Below are 15,019 nucleotides of genomic sequence, written 5' to 3'. Positions count from 1 at the left end.
AGTACAACCGTCCGGCTCTCACACGGATACCACCAACACTTACAACTCCGCCTGTAAGCCAAGAACCACCATCCACCTGTACGGGATATCCAAGGCCGCCGGTATCAGGTCGTAACAAACGTGGACTTTTACTTGGGGAAAGTATGAAAGTATACGACCTTATTCATCGAAATTGAGATAGCAGAGTGTCACTCATGGGTTGTGTCAAAGATATACTTGCCAGGGATACTGATCAAGTATGGGCTGAGGTAGAGTGGATGGGAAAGAGTAAGAGCGTGTAGAGTGTCGCTGACTTAAGACTATCGGTGGAGTTGGGACCAGTTAAGATAGAGTATATGTGACTTGTGTTTGACAGTTAACTTGGAGATTAACTAACGGTTTGCGAGTTGACTTATTGGTTGTGTTACTGCCATGCTTTGAATTTCTTCTGATGCAGGTTGGAATATCGTTTGGCAGATATCTATGTTTAAAATGCAGAATGAAGAGTTAAAAGAGAGATAAATTTTTAACTAAAATTATGTGACAGTATATATATGGTGAGTCCAACTAGATACACAGGAAAGGAGGTTAATTAACTATTGCGATGGACGGTTAAATAACGTATTTTCAACAATCTAGACTAGGTTCTACGTTCTCGATTCTCGGTTTTGGTATTGTCTAGCAACGTATTGTCATATAAGATGCAAGTGTAGAGCGAATTACTCCGAACTTGCAATAATATTATTATAAAAGAAAAGGAGAAAACTAAGATACAATTAATAACTATACACACCACTCTGTCATGAATATTAGCAATAACTAAGATCCACGCTCTGTACGAAAAGGCCACAATAATGCAATCTACGTTGCATTATTATTTATTGGCTATATTCCATCGAATAATTCCAAGGTTCTGACAATATGTCAATATTGGATCTGTGCAGCGCTGAACGAACTGTACAAAAAGTTACGCTCAGTTGATACAGACAACAGTTATGCTAATAATTAAGATCAAGGATTCTGTTAGTTATTTCTGGATTGAGAATTCTATCATTCCATTTATGACATGTAGCTTGTACAAGATGGCAATACACTTGGACGGATTCTGTTGGAATACGTAATCGAACTGTGTACAAGATATATAAAAGTAGACTCGTTGTGACTGATTAGTTCCACGTCACGAGAGAAGGTTCTTGCGTTTTACTCTGTCGCTTTTACTGTTTATTCTATTCTACCCATATACATGCATAGACTCTGCCAGCTGCGACGTGCGCTGAACCATACGTCAACGTAGCACAGCGAGTGCAACATCGCAACAGCTGTATCGAGGACCGTCTGCAGCAAAGCACTCCACTGTGCATGCGACAAAAGCGACATTATTCAGGCTGCCTCGAAGTATACGCCAGCAGCAGGCTGAAAGGAACGATGCTGCACTGATAAGACCCACGCATATAGCGAGACGTCCAGCTGCAGTGCTACGGGTTGAAACGTATTCGCCAGAGCAGAAGTTCCTGACACTCTTCTCCTTTGTAGGAATGCTGGGTCGTCGCCGGAAGCCAGCGTTGTGTTTTGCCATAAGCTGCGATATATAAGTGGGATGTGGACAACCAGCAGCGCTTCCTTACATCTTCTCCCTTTCGGCGGTCTTTCAATTATACTACTAACTCCGCATACACAATGTCCTAGCATTTCCTTTCTCCTATCTGGACACTTCCTGGCAAGGTTTAAATACTAGTCTTTTCTTCCAGTGATGTACCACCCAAGTCACAGCATCAACACACATCTCCATCTTGGTCTCTCAACTAGTCCACCAATAGTCTTGAGTCAGCGACGATCAACCTTCTCCAGTTACCAACCAATCTCCATTACCGTAGACAATCCTACTCCACATGCCTGGATTAATCACAGATGGCTCTGCAAGTCCTAGCGACTCTGGGTCCGACGATGGCCATTCTAACCAAAACTCGACAACCGCCAATGGCTATGGGACAGCGTCTTCCTTCCTTAGTCATGTCCCAGGCAGACCATTGGCGGATGGCAATTCTCAGAGATTGTCATCTGCCAATTCCTCTATGCAATACACCGCGTCACAGGGGAACGCTGCCAGTAGAAATTTTGACAATCCCTACGGTATCAGTATTGCACCTACTGCGGATGGAAAATATGGTGCCTCTTTCCAGTTAGTCTTCAATGCTAGAGAGGAGTGTGATGTCGCAATTCAAGTTGAACCCCCAGGGGGTCAGATTACAAGGGAACAATGGAAGGAGCAGACGTTTACAGAAGCCCCTATGCAGACAGAAGAAGATGCGCCCCTATCTATAAGCCAGCTGGTAGATTCTATTTGCACAGATGCAGGACTTAGGGGGAAAGATCCTGAATCAGTTGCATTAATGAAAGAAACAGCAACAGATGATGCGAAATATCACTTGGGGAAAGTATACGATCTTATTGATCCAAATCGAGATGATAGCAGAGTGTCACAACTGGGTTGGTGTAATCATTGGCCAAGGCGGATGTAGAAGGGTTATTGTCACGGCCTGTCTTTTGTTTTATGGCTTGTTAGGCAGATTGGAGAAAGCGTTCTTGAATTTCTTGGTACTTTTCTAGGGATCTGGGTACTAGGCGTTTTCTTTGTTATGTATTTATTCAATGACAGGCCCAAGTGATTTATCTCCCAGGACTTGCATTGAGACGAAGATAAAGTAGAACCAACTAATAATGCTAGATAAACTATACACACCAAATTCCTCATTTCGGACTCCTTGTCATAATTGGCCGACGTGGGAGTCTGCCGGGGAAGAGAGAGAGAGGTTGAATGCCTCTGGCTCAACAATGTCGGTTGGCGAGTGTGATGGATGATAAGTCAAGACTTTTTTTATCTGTGCACACAACCGATAGATTCCAACACTCTGTCAGGATCATGTACAAGGAAAGGATATAAGAACACAGGATACTTGTCAGAATACCGCTAGGACGGGCTGACCACTAGATTATTAGAGAGGAGTGCCTCTGGCTGGTAGATAGGAATAGTAAGACCTGGGAGATTTAGAGACTAGGATTGTTTAATTTCAAGGTGAGACAATTGATACTTCTCCAAGGGAAAGGCTATGGAAACGTTCTATATTATATATCTATGCTAAAGTTGTACAAAGAATGCAACAGACAGCAAGGTAGACGAGCGTAGTAGAACAACAAAGTGTATCTGGCAGAGGGAACGTTAGTTGTGTGCACAGATAAAAAAAGTCATAACCTATCATTCATCACATACAAGCAGTAACGTTTTATATACTTGTTCTTTGGTGATGCAACATTTGTCACATTCCCAACAACCTTACATGTCTCCTATCCAAACCGCTAGCCTCGACATCTCGTGGAGCGAGTCGCATCCGCCTTTCTCTCCTCTTGTCTTTCTGGTCAATCCTCTTTGGGTCCCACTCTGACAGATCCAACGTTGTCGAAATAAGAGTGACCGAATTGAACATAGGATATGTGGTAGTGGAAACTGTCAAACGTTGGAATGATGACGTGGAATATAGGCGATGCGTGATAATGTAATCGTAGTTGTACTAGTATGGCCTTTTTCGTTCAGCGCGGGTTTTGGTTATTGCTGTTTTCACGACAGGCTCATGCCATCACCTACGCCTATAGAAACAAACCGACGCGGCGACCTTATTGTGGAAGCACCAGGAATTCCGCAAGGTATCCACAAGCCCTTACACACTCAGAATATGCACTAACCCTCTGGTCAAAGATTCGGGCTCAGTTTTATTGGACGACCATCTTTCGAGCAGACGCTTATCGAGCCTGCTTACTCGTATGCACAGCGTCTCACCGCCTGCCACTCTTACTGCCAATGCATGGCATACCCATACAGTAAAGCCTGAACTGGTGCCAAACATCCACCACTTTGTTGTAGGATTGAAGCTGGGGCTCGTTGTTTGTTACTCTCCGTTTGGACTTTTCCGTCTGTTTGTTTGTTTGTTGTACTTGTCTGCTTCTACTGGGTTCACTAACCAAACTTGTCGCATATAGTGTTTATCGAGCTGCACTCGCATTGTTGTCATGAAGATGCGGATGATTGAGATCATGCGCCTGAACGAAAAGATCGCAGTGGTGCAGTTAGAGTTGCATTGTTATTTATTGCCTATATGCCACGTCATCGCTCCAAAGTTATGACACCAGATCTGTACGACCCGCATACACCTCAGAATAGAAAACACCAGCTGCAGGATAATCGGAGATATATGCAGACGTGTGAAGAATAGGCATGGGAATGTCTGGCACGCCTAACTGGGTAAATTTGTTGTTACACACTTGATAACTCTTCTGTTCTCTCTTCTTTTATCATATGCTGCCGATATAACGGGTTAAATCCTTGGAAACTCCTTAAAAAGCTGCCTCGTGTCTCGGGAGCGAACAACATCGACATCTGCAGACCATCTTCGTCCTCATCTGGAGGTCTCTTTTCAACATCATGTCCGAGTCGGATCTAACTAGATGCAAGATCATCCAAGACCACCCGATCGCAAACGGTCTCGACGCTTTCCGCGCCAAGTTTCAGCCATTAGTCACGACAAACATCATCAACCTGCGTAACAGAGGGGGTGAGTCGCGAATACATTTCCATATAAAGCCCTTATTAACCACCCTACAGATTTACAGGACATTACGTTGAATCTTCTGCTAGCTCTCCTGGCTCTCCCCGTGTCCAGCCTTCTACAGTCAAAAACGTTGACTGAAAACACGGTTCGAGATGATATCTTGCGCCTAAACTCCGCTGCCTCGTCTAAGGGTTTTGATTTCGACTGCATCATACCACTTCTCAAAGCAGCTCTTGCCGATAACCTAGAGGATGCGCTGATATGGGATCGCCTTGCCGATGCCGCTGCCGCCCTCAACGTCACACCACCTCCACGATCGATTGCCCTTTCCTCCCTACAAACCCCACGGGTACATTCCACAAGTAGCATTGTGAACTCACCTGAATACCGACTATACATCGATCAAGTCCTTAAGAGGGAGCTTGGGCAATTACGTGTTGGACTTCCTAGTTTCCATGATACCTTCTTCGGAAGGGTTGCGCGTCTAGAAGCAGCAGCGGCGGCTGTTTTCCAGAGCTGTACGAGCGGCAGCGATCCACTCTTCCAGGAGGGGTGGAAGGGTTGGCCAACAGACGCAAACGAAGGTGCGGTCATTGGCTGGTTTAAAAATGTAACAACGAACCTGGTGGCTTTTGCAGAAGGCCATCGCCCTCCTCAGACTCAACGCTGGCTACTTGCGCAACCTAACACGCCTCTCCAGGGTTCTACTGCTAAGCGCAAGTTGGACATTGGTTTCGTGCGCGGTCCAGAGCCTGAGGAAGGCTCTCCATTTCCCTGGTCACAAGTACTCGTACCTGGCGAGCTGAAGAATAATCCCTCGGCAGATACCCACGCGAAGGCGTGGCTTGACCTTGGCAGATACGTTAGGGAAACACTGTCTGCGCAAGATACACGTCGTTTTGTGCTGGGGTTTACTTTATGTGGCTCCCTGATGAGGATATGGGAATTCGATCGGCTTGGGGGCATTGCCTCCGACAAATTCGATATAAACAAAGAGGGAGAGCGGTTCGTATCGACCATCTTAGGATTTCTTTGGATGAGTGAGGACGACCTAGGATTCGATCCTACGATAATCACATCCGGCGACAAGCGATATATTGATATCGAACGAAACGGTCAGGAAGAGCGTATTATGATTAAGAAAACCATGAGTCGGGCGCGGTGCGTTGTCGGCCGGGCCACTACATGTTGGGAAGCCTATGCCGAGAAAGACCCGAAGAAGCCACTTGTTATCAAAGACTCGTGGCAATACCCAGAACGCGATCACGAAGGGGAACTGCTTCGGGAAGCGATGAAGAAAGGAGTTATCCATGTTGCCCGACACTATTACCACACCACCGTCCGCATTGGTGATAAGGACGATGACGTTCTAGCCAACATTCGACAAGGGATAGACCTTTCAAAAGCGGTGCCTTACCCATTGGGTCGCTCAAAGAAGGCGACTGCCATTCCAAGTGCGACTGGCACGCCAAGCCAAAGTCGCAGCAGTGGCGCTGGTGTCAAGGCTGGTGTCAAGCGCCCATCTAGCGAAACCAACGTGCCGCCACCACCTAGTAAGCGCTCCATTCCAACGTCGCAAACAAAAACCAGCACAGAGATGCTGTCAAATCGAGTACATAGGCGAGTTATTCTTTGTGATTATGGAAAACCAATATACGAAGCAAGCTCTCGAGTAGCCCTGCTTGCCGCGATGGAACGCTGCATTGCAGGACATGAATCCCTGTTACAAGCCGATTTTCTGCACCGAGACATCTCCATCAACAATCTCATGATAGACGAAGACAATGACAATGCCTTCTTGATCGATCTTGATCTTGCAATCAGGGTATCGCGGATAACTGCGTCTGGGGCAAAGGGGATGACTGGCACGAGAGCGTCCATGGCTATCGGGATACTTCTAGGTGACGAACATTCGTTCATGCACGACCTGGAATCTTTTTTCTGGGTTCTCTTCTGGATTTGTATCCATTATGATGGTCCAGGTAAACACATCAGCTCTGAGTACGATGAATGGAATTATAAGGAGGATTCCGAGTTAGCTGGTCTGAAAATTGTCACGATAGATAGTGAGAGTTTGTTCTTGAACACCACGCGTGCCCATTTTACACCTTTCTACAAACCTTTGATCCCGTTGATGAACAAAATCCGCAAAAAGATCTTTCCCAACGACAAGAGGTGGAGGGAGGAAGACAGGGAGTTGTATTCCTTGATCAAGGGAATCCTTGCCAAAGGTCAAAAAGACCCGGAAATACTTGGTTAACATAGAACGTGGCGTTACTGCTTGAATAAGATACCCATTGTAGTGTCATGAAAAAGAACGTTCGAAGCCTTTTCCATATACGATTACTACTAACAGGATTCTTTATTTATTAGCACAACTGATGTCTGCCCTGCTGTTTTATATCATTATATCTTATCAGCGACATTACCTAACGAAATCCTTTACTCTACGAACACAACAATCGTATATTCTGTTCGTTTACTTCGTTGCATTGTACAGCTCTAATTATAAGATATAAGAACTAAGATTGCACTTACCGTTCCCCCAGCGATGTATCATATGTCAACCATAAGCCAATCATACGCCTCATACACCTATCATCCGTTCTACTCCCACTCTTAATACTATCTCGTCTATTTATCTACCAATGCTGTAGAGCCAGAGACATTCCTTCAGACTCTCTTCCTCGTCATCTATCTTCCTCCAGCTTCCTTCCGCGTTAGCCGTCCTGACACCATCAGTAATGTGGGCGGATGGGTTTGGATTTTTGGAGACATGTGAAGTGAAGCTCATGGCTTAATAAAGTACAAATAGCTGGTGGGAACCAAACTGTCAAGACTGGGTGACTCGGGTGGTTACAGTGGTTATGCCCTTGGGACGAGATACTACTTAGTAGTTAGGATATGATATATAGAGACAGAAAGCTAGATTCATTCTCTGGGGTTGTGTCTCTGGGTTGTCTATCCTTATATACATCTTCTCCTGTCCAGTGTATCCAACCCAACACACAACCTCCACCATCCTTGCTTGCTGTGTTTCTGACAGGCTGTTATGTAGGGCGATGCCACGTTCAAAAACAGACTTATCCGTCTTCGTTTGAGATTCATCTGCCGCTTGCTTTTTTGTTTGTTGGCGGAGTTTTCAGAAGCACTGTATAGGTGAATACAATGGATAGGGTAGCGAGTCGTGATTTCACTTTTTCTGGATCCATTGTTGCGTGAACGGGGTTGGGAATTATAAGCGACGAAGGACTGTCATAATTGGCCGACGTGGGAGCCAGCCGAGAAAGAGAGGGAGAGATTGAATGCCTCTGGCTCAACAATGTCGGTAGGTGAGTCTGATGAATGATAAGTCAAGACTTCCTTTATCTGTGCACACAACTTATAGATTCCAACACTCTGTCAGGATCATGTACAAGGAAAGGATATAAGACCTCAGGATACTTGTCAGAATACCGCTAGGACGGGCTGACCACTAGATTATTAGAGAGGAGTGCCTCTGGCTGGTAGATGGGAATAGTAAGACCTGGGAGATTTAGAGACTTGGATTGTTTGATTTCAAGGTGAGACAATTGAAACTTCTCCAAGGGAAAGGCTATGGAAATGTTCTATATTACATATCTATGCGAAAGCTGCACAAAGAATGAAACAGACAGCAAGGTAGACCAGCGTAGTAGAACAGCAAAGTGAATCTGGCAGAGGAAACGTTAGTTGTGTGCACAGATAAAAAAGTCACGGCTTGTCATTCATCACATACAAGCAGTTACATTTTATATACTTGTTCTTTGGTGATGCAACAATTGTCACATTCCAAACAACCTTACATGTCTCTTATCCAAACCGCTGCCTCGACATCTCGTGGAGCGAGTCGAATCCGCCTTTCTCTCCTCTTGTCTTTCTGGTCAGTCCTCCTTGGGTCCCACTCTGACAGATCCAACGTTGTCGAAGTAAGAGTGACCGAATTGAACATAGGATATGTGGTAGTGGAAACTGTCAAACGTTGGAATGATGACGTGGAATATAGGCGATGCGTGATAATGTAATCGTAGTTGTACTAGTATGGCCTTTTTCGTTCAGCGCGGGTTTTGGTTATTGCTGTTTTCACGACAGACTCATGCCAAAACCTACGCCTATAGAAACAAACCGACGCGGCGACCTTATTGTGGAAGCACCAGAAATTCCGCAAGGCATCCACAAGCCCTTGCACACTCAGAACATGCACTAACCCTCTGGTCAAAGATTCGGGCTCTGTTTTATTGGACGACCATCTTCGGAGCAGACGCTCATCAACCTGCTCACTCGTATGCACAGCGCCTCACCGCCTGCCACTCCTGCTGCCAATGCATGACTTACTCATACGGTAAAGCCTGAACTGGTGTCAAACATGCGCCACTTTGTTGCAGGACTGAAGCTGGGGCTCGTTGTTTGTAACTCTCCGTTTGGACTTTTCCGTCTGTTTGTTGTACTTGTCTGCTTCTACTGGGTTACTAACCAAACTTGTTGCATATAGTGTTTATCGAGCTGCACTCGCATTGCTGTCATGAAGATGCGGATGATTGAGATCATGCGCCTGAACGAAAAGATCGCAGTGGTGCAGTCAGAGTTGCATTGTTATTTATTGCCTATATGCCACGTCATCGCTCCAAGGTTATGACACCAGCTCTGTATGACCCGCATACACCTCAGAATAGAAAACACCAGCTGTAGGATAATCGGAGATATATTGTAAGTGCGTCAGCACTTTACACTGCCACTGGTTAAGACCGAAGATAAGTCCGTCAATGAAGAACACAAGGATAAGGAAATAGATATATATATAGATCAACTGTAGAATACTTTTACTTTAGATACTTCATTTCATGCAATACCAGTGCTAGATTTGCTGTATTAGAACGCCTTTCATACATACTATTCATATAGTTATCATCAACAAAACCCAGTGTGGCACACCAGATGCCTTCATATATGCAGATGTGTGAAGAATAGGCATGCAAGTGTCTGGCACGCCTAACTGGGGAGATTTGTTGTTACACACTTGATAACTCTTCTGTTCTCTTTTCTTTTATCATATGCTGCCGATATAACGGGTTAAATCCTTGACAACCCCTTAACAAGCTACCTCGTGCCTCGGGAGCGAACAAAATCGACATCTGCAGACCATCTTCGTCCTCTTCTGGAGGTCTCTTTTCAGCATCATGTCCGAGTCAGATCTAACCATATCCAAGGTCATCCAAGACCACCCGATCGCAAACGGTCTCGACGCTTTCCGCGCCACTTTTCGGCCACAAATCGCGACAAATATCATCAACTTGCGTAACAGAAGGGGTGAGTCGCCAATACGTTTACGTAGAAAATCCTCATTAATCATCCTACAGATGCACGGAAAGTTATGTTGAGTCTTCTGTCAGCTCTCCTGAGTCTTCCTGTGTTCAGCCTTCTACAATCAAAAACGTTGACCGAACATACGGTTGAAGATGATATCTTGCGCCTAAACTCCGCTGCCTCGTCCAAGGATTTTGATTTCGACTGCATCATACCACTTCTCGAAGCAGCGCTTGCCGATAACCTAGAGGATGCGCTGATATGGGATCGCGTTGCCGCTGCCGCTGCTGCCCTCAACGTCACACCACCTCCACGATTGATGACCCTTTCCTCCCAACAAACCCCATCGGTGCATTCCACAGGTGGCATTATGAACTCATTTGAACGCCGAAATGACATTGATCCAGTCCTTAAGAGGGAACTTGAGCAAGTAGATGTTGAACTTCCTAATTTCCATGCTACCTTCTTCGGAAGGGTTGCGGATCTAGAAACAGCGGCGGCGACTGTTTTCCAGAGCTGTACGAGTGGCAGCGATCCACTCTTCCGGAAGGGATGGAATGGTTGGCCCGAAGACGCAAACGAAGGTGCGGTCATTGGCTGGTTTGAAAATGTAACAGCGAACCTGGTGGCTTTTGCAGAACGCTATCGCCCTCCTCAGACTCAACGCTGGCTACTTGCGCAACCTAACACGCCTCTCCAGGGTTCTACTGTCAAGCGCAAGTTGGACATTGGTTTCGTGCGCGGTCCAGAGCCTGAGTGTTACAGTCTTACTGTAACCCCTGCGGAGATGGAGGGATGTCCGGCGGTGGAGGCTGGTGTATATAGTTTACATTACTTGTATCTTTGTTCTTTTCTTTATATTTCTATTAATGCAAGTTCTTGAGTTTTAACTACTCAGGCCTGTAATAGAATAAACCTAGACAACTGCATCACCTAGAAAACCTAGACAACCGAGAAAACCTAGAAACCTAGAAAACCTTGAACAACCCACCAACCTGCGCTACAGAGAAATTGGGACAGGCCGTAACAATTTAATAGAAATATCTTTGCGCACCTTGGAGGGGGAAGAAATTTATGGACCGCTATCAGTTGAGAAGTAGAGAAAAAGAACAAAATTTTCAAGAAAATCTGTTGTCAAACGGACAAACTCTAGGGAAAATGGAGAACAGTGCGTTTCAGGAGCAGCTTGAAATGATGAAGAGGTTGCAGGTAGAGATGGAGAGGATGAAGGTGCAACAGGAAGAGTTGAAAGAAGAGAACAAAACTTTAAAAAACGAAATAAAAAGCATGATAGTCAAAGAAGAATACAAAAAAGAAAAAGAAAATCAAGAAAAAGTAGAGGTGCCAACAGCAGTGATTCCATCATCTGGAAAACGCGTAGTTACTCCTGAGCGTTTCGATGGAAGCAACCCAGCCGCTTTAACCCATTTCCTTTTTCAATGTCGTAGCGAATTCTTGCAAAACTCTTCCAGTTACCCATCCGAAGAGTCAAAGGTCCATTTCGCAACCAATCACTTGGCCGGATCAGTCGCAGAGACCGTGGTGATATACCTACAAGGGGACGCTTGTCCTTGGGAAAGCGACTTCGACGCCTTTGCAAAATTCTTGGTGAACGGCTGGGGAAACCCTATAAAGCGCCAGTTGGCCCGACAGAAACTCCAGAATATCCGCCAAAATACTCGAACGGCAAAAGAATTCTTCTTGGAATTTGATAAGTACAGAGCGATGGTGAGTGATTGCCCGCTGGATATCATAATTGGATTTGCAGAGAAGGCGTTGAGGGTGGAGGTTTTGGAAAACATGGCTATAAAGGAAGCTGAGGATTGGGAAACCTTTGAGGAGTTCCGAGAAGAGGCTATAAAAGTGGATGAGCATCGTAGAAAAATAGAAAACCTGAAAAAAGAGAATTACGGTAGGTATCCGGTCAACCGCCCTGTGCTACCTAAACAAAACTCCTCTGGTATGTACACCACGCCAGCGATAACTCCTGGTGAGCCGCCAGTTGAGTGGTTCAATGGACAGCTATCGGTGGGTGAAAAAGCGTGGAGGAAGAACAACAACCGTTGTTTATAGGTGCAGAGCACCTGGTCATATCGCCCAGTTTTGTCCAAGTGCGATGAACCAGGTGAGACACGTGCAGCTGGAAAAGGGTGAGGAACAAGATGTAGAAGTGAGTAAACGTACTCGTTCCCTCCCAAGCCTTAAGCCATCAACACCTTTTTCTCCTGGATCTCTACCATTGTCACGAACTAACAAGCAACCAGAAGTAAAAATGCTTCTGAGTAGCGATAGAAATGTGTACAAAGATGTGATCGCGTTATTGGATACCGGGTCCAGTGGCTGTTTCATTCAGCCTTCGAGTGCGCTATTGAAATCAGCAAAGATTACCCAACATAAGACGAAAGTAATAATGAAGTATCTTGATGGCCATTGAAAACAGTTCGACAACCTCAGTTTTACTGAATTATGGATAAAAGTTCACCCAAATGAACCAGCCATCCAAGTCCAAGCGGATATCATAGCATTCAACGGCCCAGAAATGTTGTTGGGCGACGAATTCATGGCTAAGAATGGTTTGAAGATTGATTATGACAAGCTTACAGTGACATTTAGAAAACCAAGTTCTTTCGGTACCAGTGTAAATGCTATTAAAATAGAAAAGCATAAGTGGAAAAACTCGATGCTGAATGTAAGAAGAAGTGAAATAAGAAATGCTGGAGAAAACAAATTAAGTAAAAGTGAAGAGGAAAAAGAAACAAAAGAAATTAAGCAAGTTGTTCCTTTGCCATTTCATGAGTTCCTTGACTTGTTTAGAGAAAGCAGAAGTAAAACACTTCCACCTTCTCGAGCAAAATATGACTTGCCAATTGAATTGGTCCCGAACGCGGAAGTCAAGAAAACGGGCATTTACCCAATGTCACGTCCTGAAGAAGATTTTCTTCGACAATGGATAAGAGACGGACTTGCCAGTGGTCATCTACAAAAATCCCAGTCACCCTATGGTGCTCCTGTCTTCTTAATTCCCAAACAAGGTAAAGTACCATACCGTGTGGTGACTGATTACAGAGCAATCAACAACAAAACAATAAAAAGCAGTTATCCGATTCCCCGCCTAGATGCTTTAATTGAACGTCTTCAGACGGGTCATGTGTTCACAAAGCTCGACTTGAAAGGCGCATACCAACTGTTGCGCATCAGAGAAGGAGATGAGAACAAAGCGGCACTGAAGACGAGGTATGGTACGTACAATTCTCTGGTCGTTCGTGACGGGTTGTGCAATGCGCCTGCAAGCTTTCAATATTTCCTCAATGATATCTTTGAGGATCTACTGGATGAAGGAGTAGTGGTTTATATTGATGACATTGTTGTTTATGCAAACACAAAGAAAGAACTTACTGCCTTAGTTTACGAAGTACTACGTCGCCTGTGGGAAAACAAATTAGTGGTGAACGCAACAAAGTGTGAGTGGGAACAGGAAGAAATAACATTCTTAGGTCACAAGGTATCACACGGTAAAACACATCTACCTAGCGATAAGATCAAAGCAGTAGTAGACTGGCCAACTCCAAAGACGATGAAGCAATTAAGAAAATTTCTTGGGTTCTCCAGTTGGTGTCGAAGATTCATTAAAGACTATGCTCACATAACAGGACCATTATCAAAACTTCTACGCAAAAACGCTGAGTGGGAATGGGATATTGATTGTCAAAAAGCATTTGAAACATTACGAAACGCATTTGTATCTGATCCGATAATGAAATTATACGATAACTCCCAACAAGTCATTCTTGAAACAGATGCGTCGGATTGTGCGGTAGGTGCGGTAGCCTTTCAATACTTTCGAAACACAGAAACAGGGATTTTACACAAGCATGCTGTGGCTTATTGGTCACGACTTATGTCTGATACTGAACGTCGTTATTCGGTAGGTGAAAAGAGTTACTAGCAATCGTAGATGCACTCAAGGAATGGAGAACTTGGCTATTAAGTTGCCCAGGGCCAATTCAAATCATCACGGATCACAAGAACCTCGAATACTTTATGGAGAAGCGTCAACTAGGACGTAGACAAGGAAGATGGCTTGATGAATTAGCTGAGTTCAATTTCCAAATATATTATCGACCAGGACATGAAAACGATGCTGCTGATGCTTTATCGCGTAGACCAGATTACCACATAGGCAAAGGCGTATCAATAGACGAAGCAACAAACCCATCTAGCTTCGCACAATTGTTACCTACGATGAAAGAGTGGAATGAAGAAAAAGAAGTAGAAAGGCATATTAGAGGAGTCAGAGTGAGCACAAGTTGTAATGAGAAAAACCTTTCATTGCGAGAAAAACTTATCAGAGGCATCATGATCGATGAAAACTTGGCCAAGATGCGTGCTAGTGGACTTCAGATGGTACCTTATGGGCAAACATCGACAAATCATTGCAAACTTGTTGGCTGGACAGTAGACGGATTACTAACATTCAAGGATCGTATAGTAGTTCCAGAGTATGAAGGCGCAAGACTCGATATTTTGCGTATGCGGCATGATTCAAAGTTCACTGGCCATCCCGGTAGAGATCGAACTCTTGGGATGATAAAAAGGGATTATCACTGGGATCAAATGAAAAAGACGGTTACTGTCTACGTCAAGTCATGCCATGAGTGTGCTCGACATAAACCAAAACGGCATGCTCCTTACGGTCTACTACAACCTCTACCAGTTCCATCTCGTCCATGGACAGAGATTTCGATGGACATGATCGGCCCATTGCCCAAGTCTGAAGGCTACGATGCTGTATTAGTCGTAGTAGATCGATTCTCGAAAATGGCTCACTTCATTCCTGTCACAACGAGCCTTACGTCGGCTACGCTTGCTCAGCTTTTTGTCCAACATGTCTTCTCAAAACATGGAATTCCAGAAAAGGTGGTATCCGACCGAGGTTCTATATTTAGGGGTTAGGGGTTAGGGGTTAGGGGTTAGGGGTTAGGGGGTTAGGGGTTAGGGGTTAGGGGGGTTAGGGGTTAGGGGTTAGGGGTTAGGGGTTAGGGGTTAGGGGTTAGGGGTTAGGGGTTAGGGGGTTAGGGGTTAGGGGGTTAGGGGTTAGGGGTTAGGGTTAGGGTTAG

At 44.9% G+C, this 15,019-nt stretch overlaps 3 protein-coding genes across 3 annotated transcripts; all 3 read left to right on the top strand.

Moving 5' to 3' along the window:
• Window positions 1–1,868: 1,868 nt before the first annotated feature.
• L203_101241 (uncharacterized protein) lies at window positions 1,869–2,498 on the top strand (the record flags this gene model as incomplete). The annotated part of the gene is made up of 1 exon (XM_066210686.1): window positions 1,869–2,498. The coding sequence occupies one exon, from the start codon at window positions 1,869–1,871 to the stop codon at window positions 2,496–2,498; it is 630 nt and encodes a 209-aa protein (XP_066066783.1).
• A 1,955-nt stretch (window positions 2,499–4,453) lies between these two features.
• On the top strand, window positions 4,454–6,840 carry L203_101240 (uncharacterized protein; the record flags this gene model as incomplete). Its single annotated transcript, XM_066210685.1, has 2 exons — window positions 4,454–4,583; window positions 4,634–6,840. 2 exons carry the CDS (start codon window positions 4,454–4,456, stop codon window positions 6,838–6,840), a joined length of 2,337 nt encoding a protein of 778 aa, XP_066066782.1.
• A 2,935-nt stretch (window positions 6,841–9,775) lies between these two features.
• L203_101239 (uncharacterized protein) lies at window positions 9,776–12,172 on the top strand (the record flags this gene model as incomplete). The annotated part of the gene is made up of 6 exons (XM_066210684.1): window positions 9,776–9,905; window positions 9,956–10,719; window positions 10,941–11,814; window positions 11,881–11,930; window positions 12,004–12,072; window positions 12,167–12,172. 6 exons carry the CDS (start codon window positions 9,776–9,778, stop codon window positions 12,170–12,172), a joined length of 1,893 nt encoding a protein of 630 aa, XP_066066781.1.
• Between the last annotated feature and the right edge of the window lie 2,847 nt (window positions 12,173–15,019).

The sequence above is a fragment of the Cryptococcus depauperatus genome, chromosome 2, assembly GCF_001720195.1.
Source record: "Cryptococcus depauperatus CBS 7841 chromosome 2, complete sequence".
Lineage (NCBI taxonomy): Eukaryota > Fungi > Basidiomycota > Tremellomycetes > Tremellales > Cryptococcaceae > Cryptococcus > Cryptococcus depauperatus.
The sequence above is the reverse complement of the archived record's forward strand: the minus strand, read 5'-3'. Positions and strand labels throughout refer to the sequence as shown.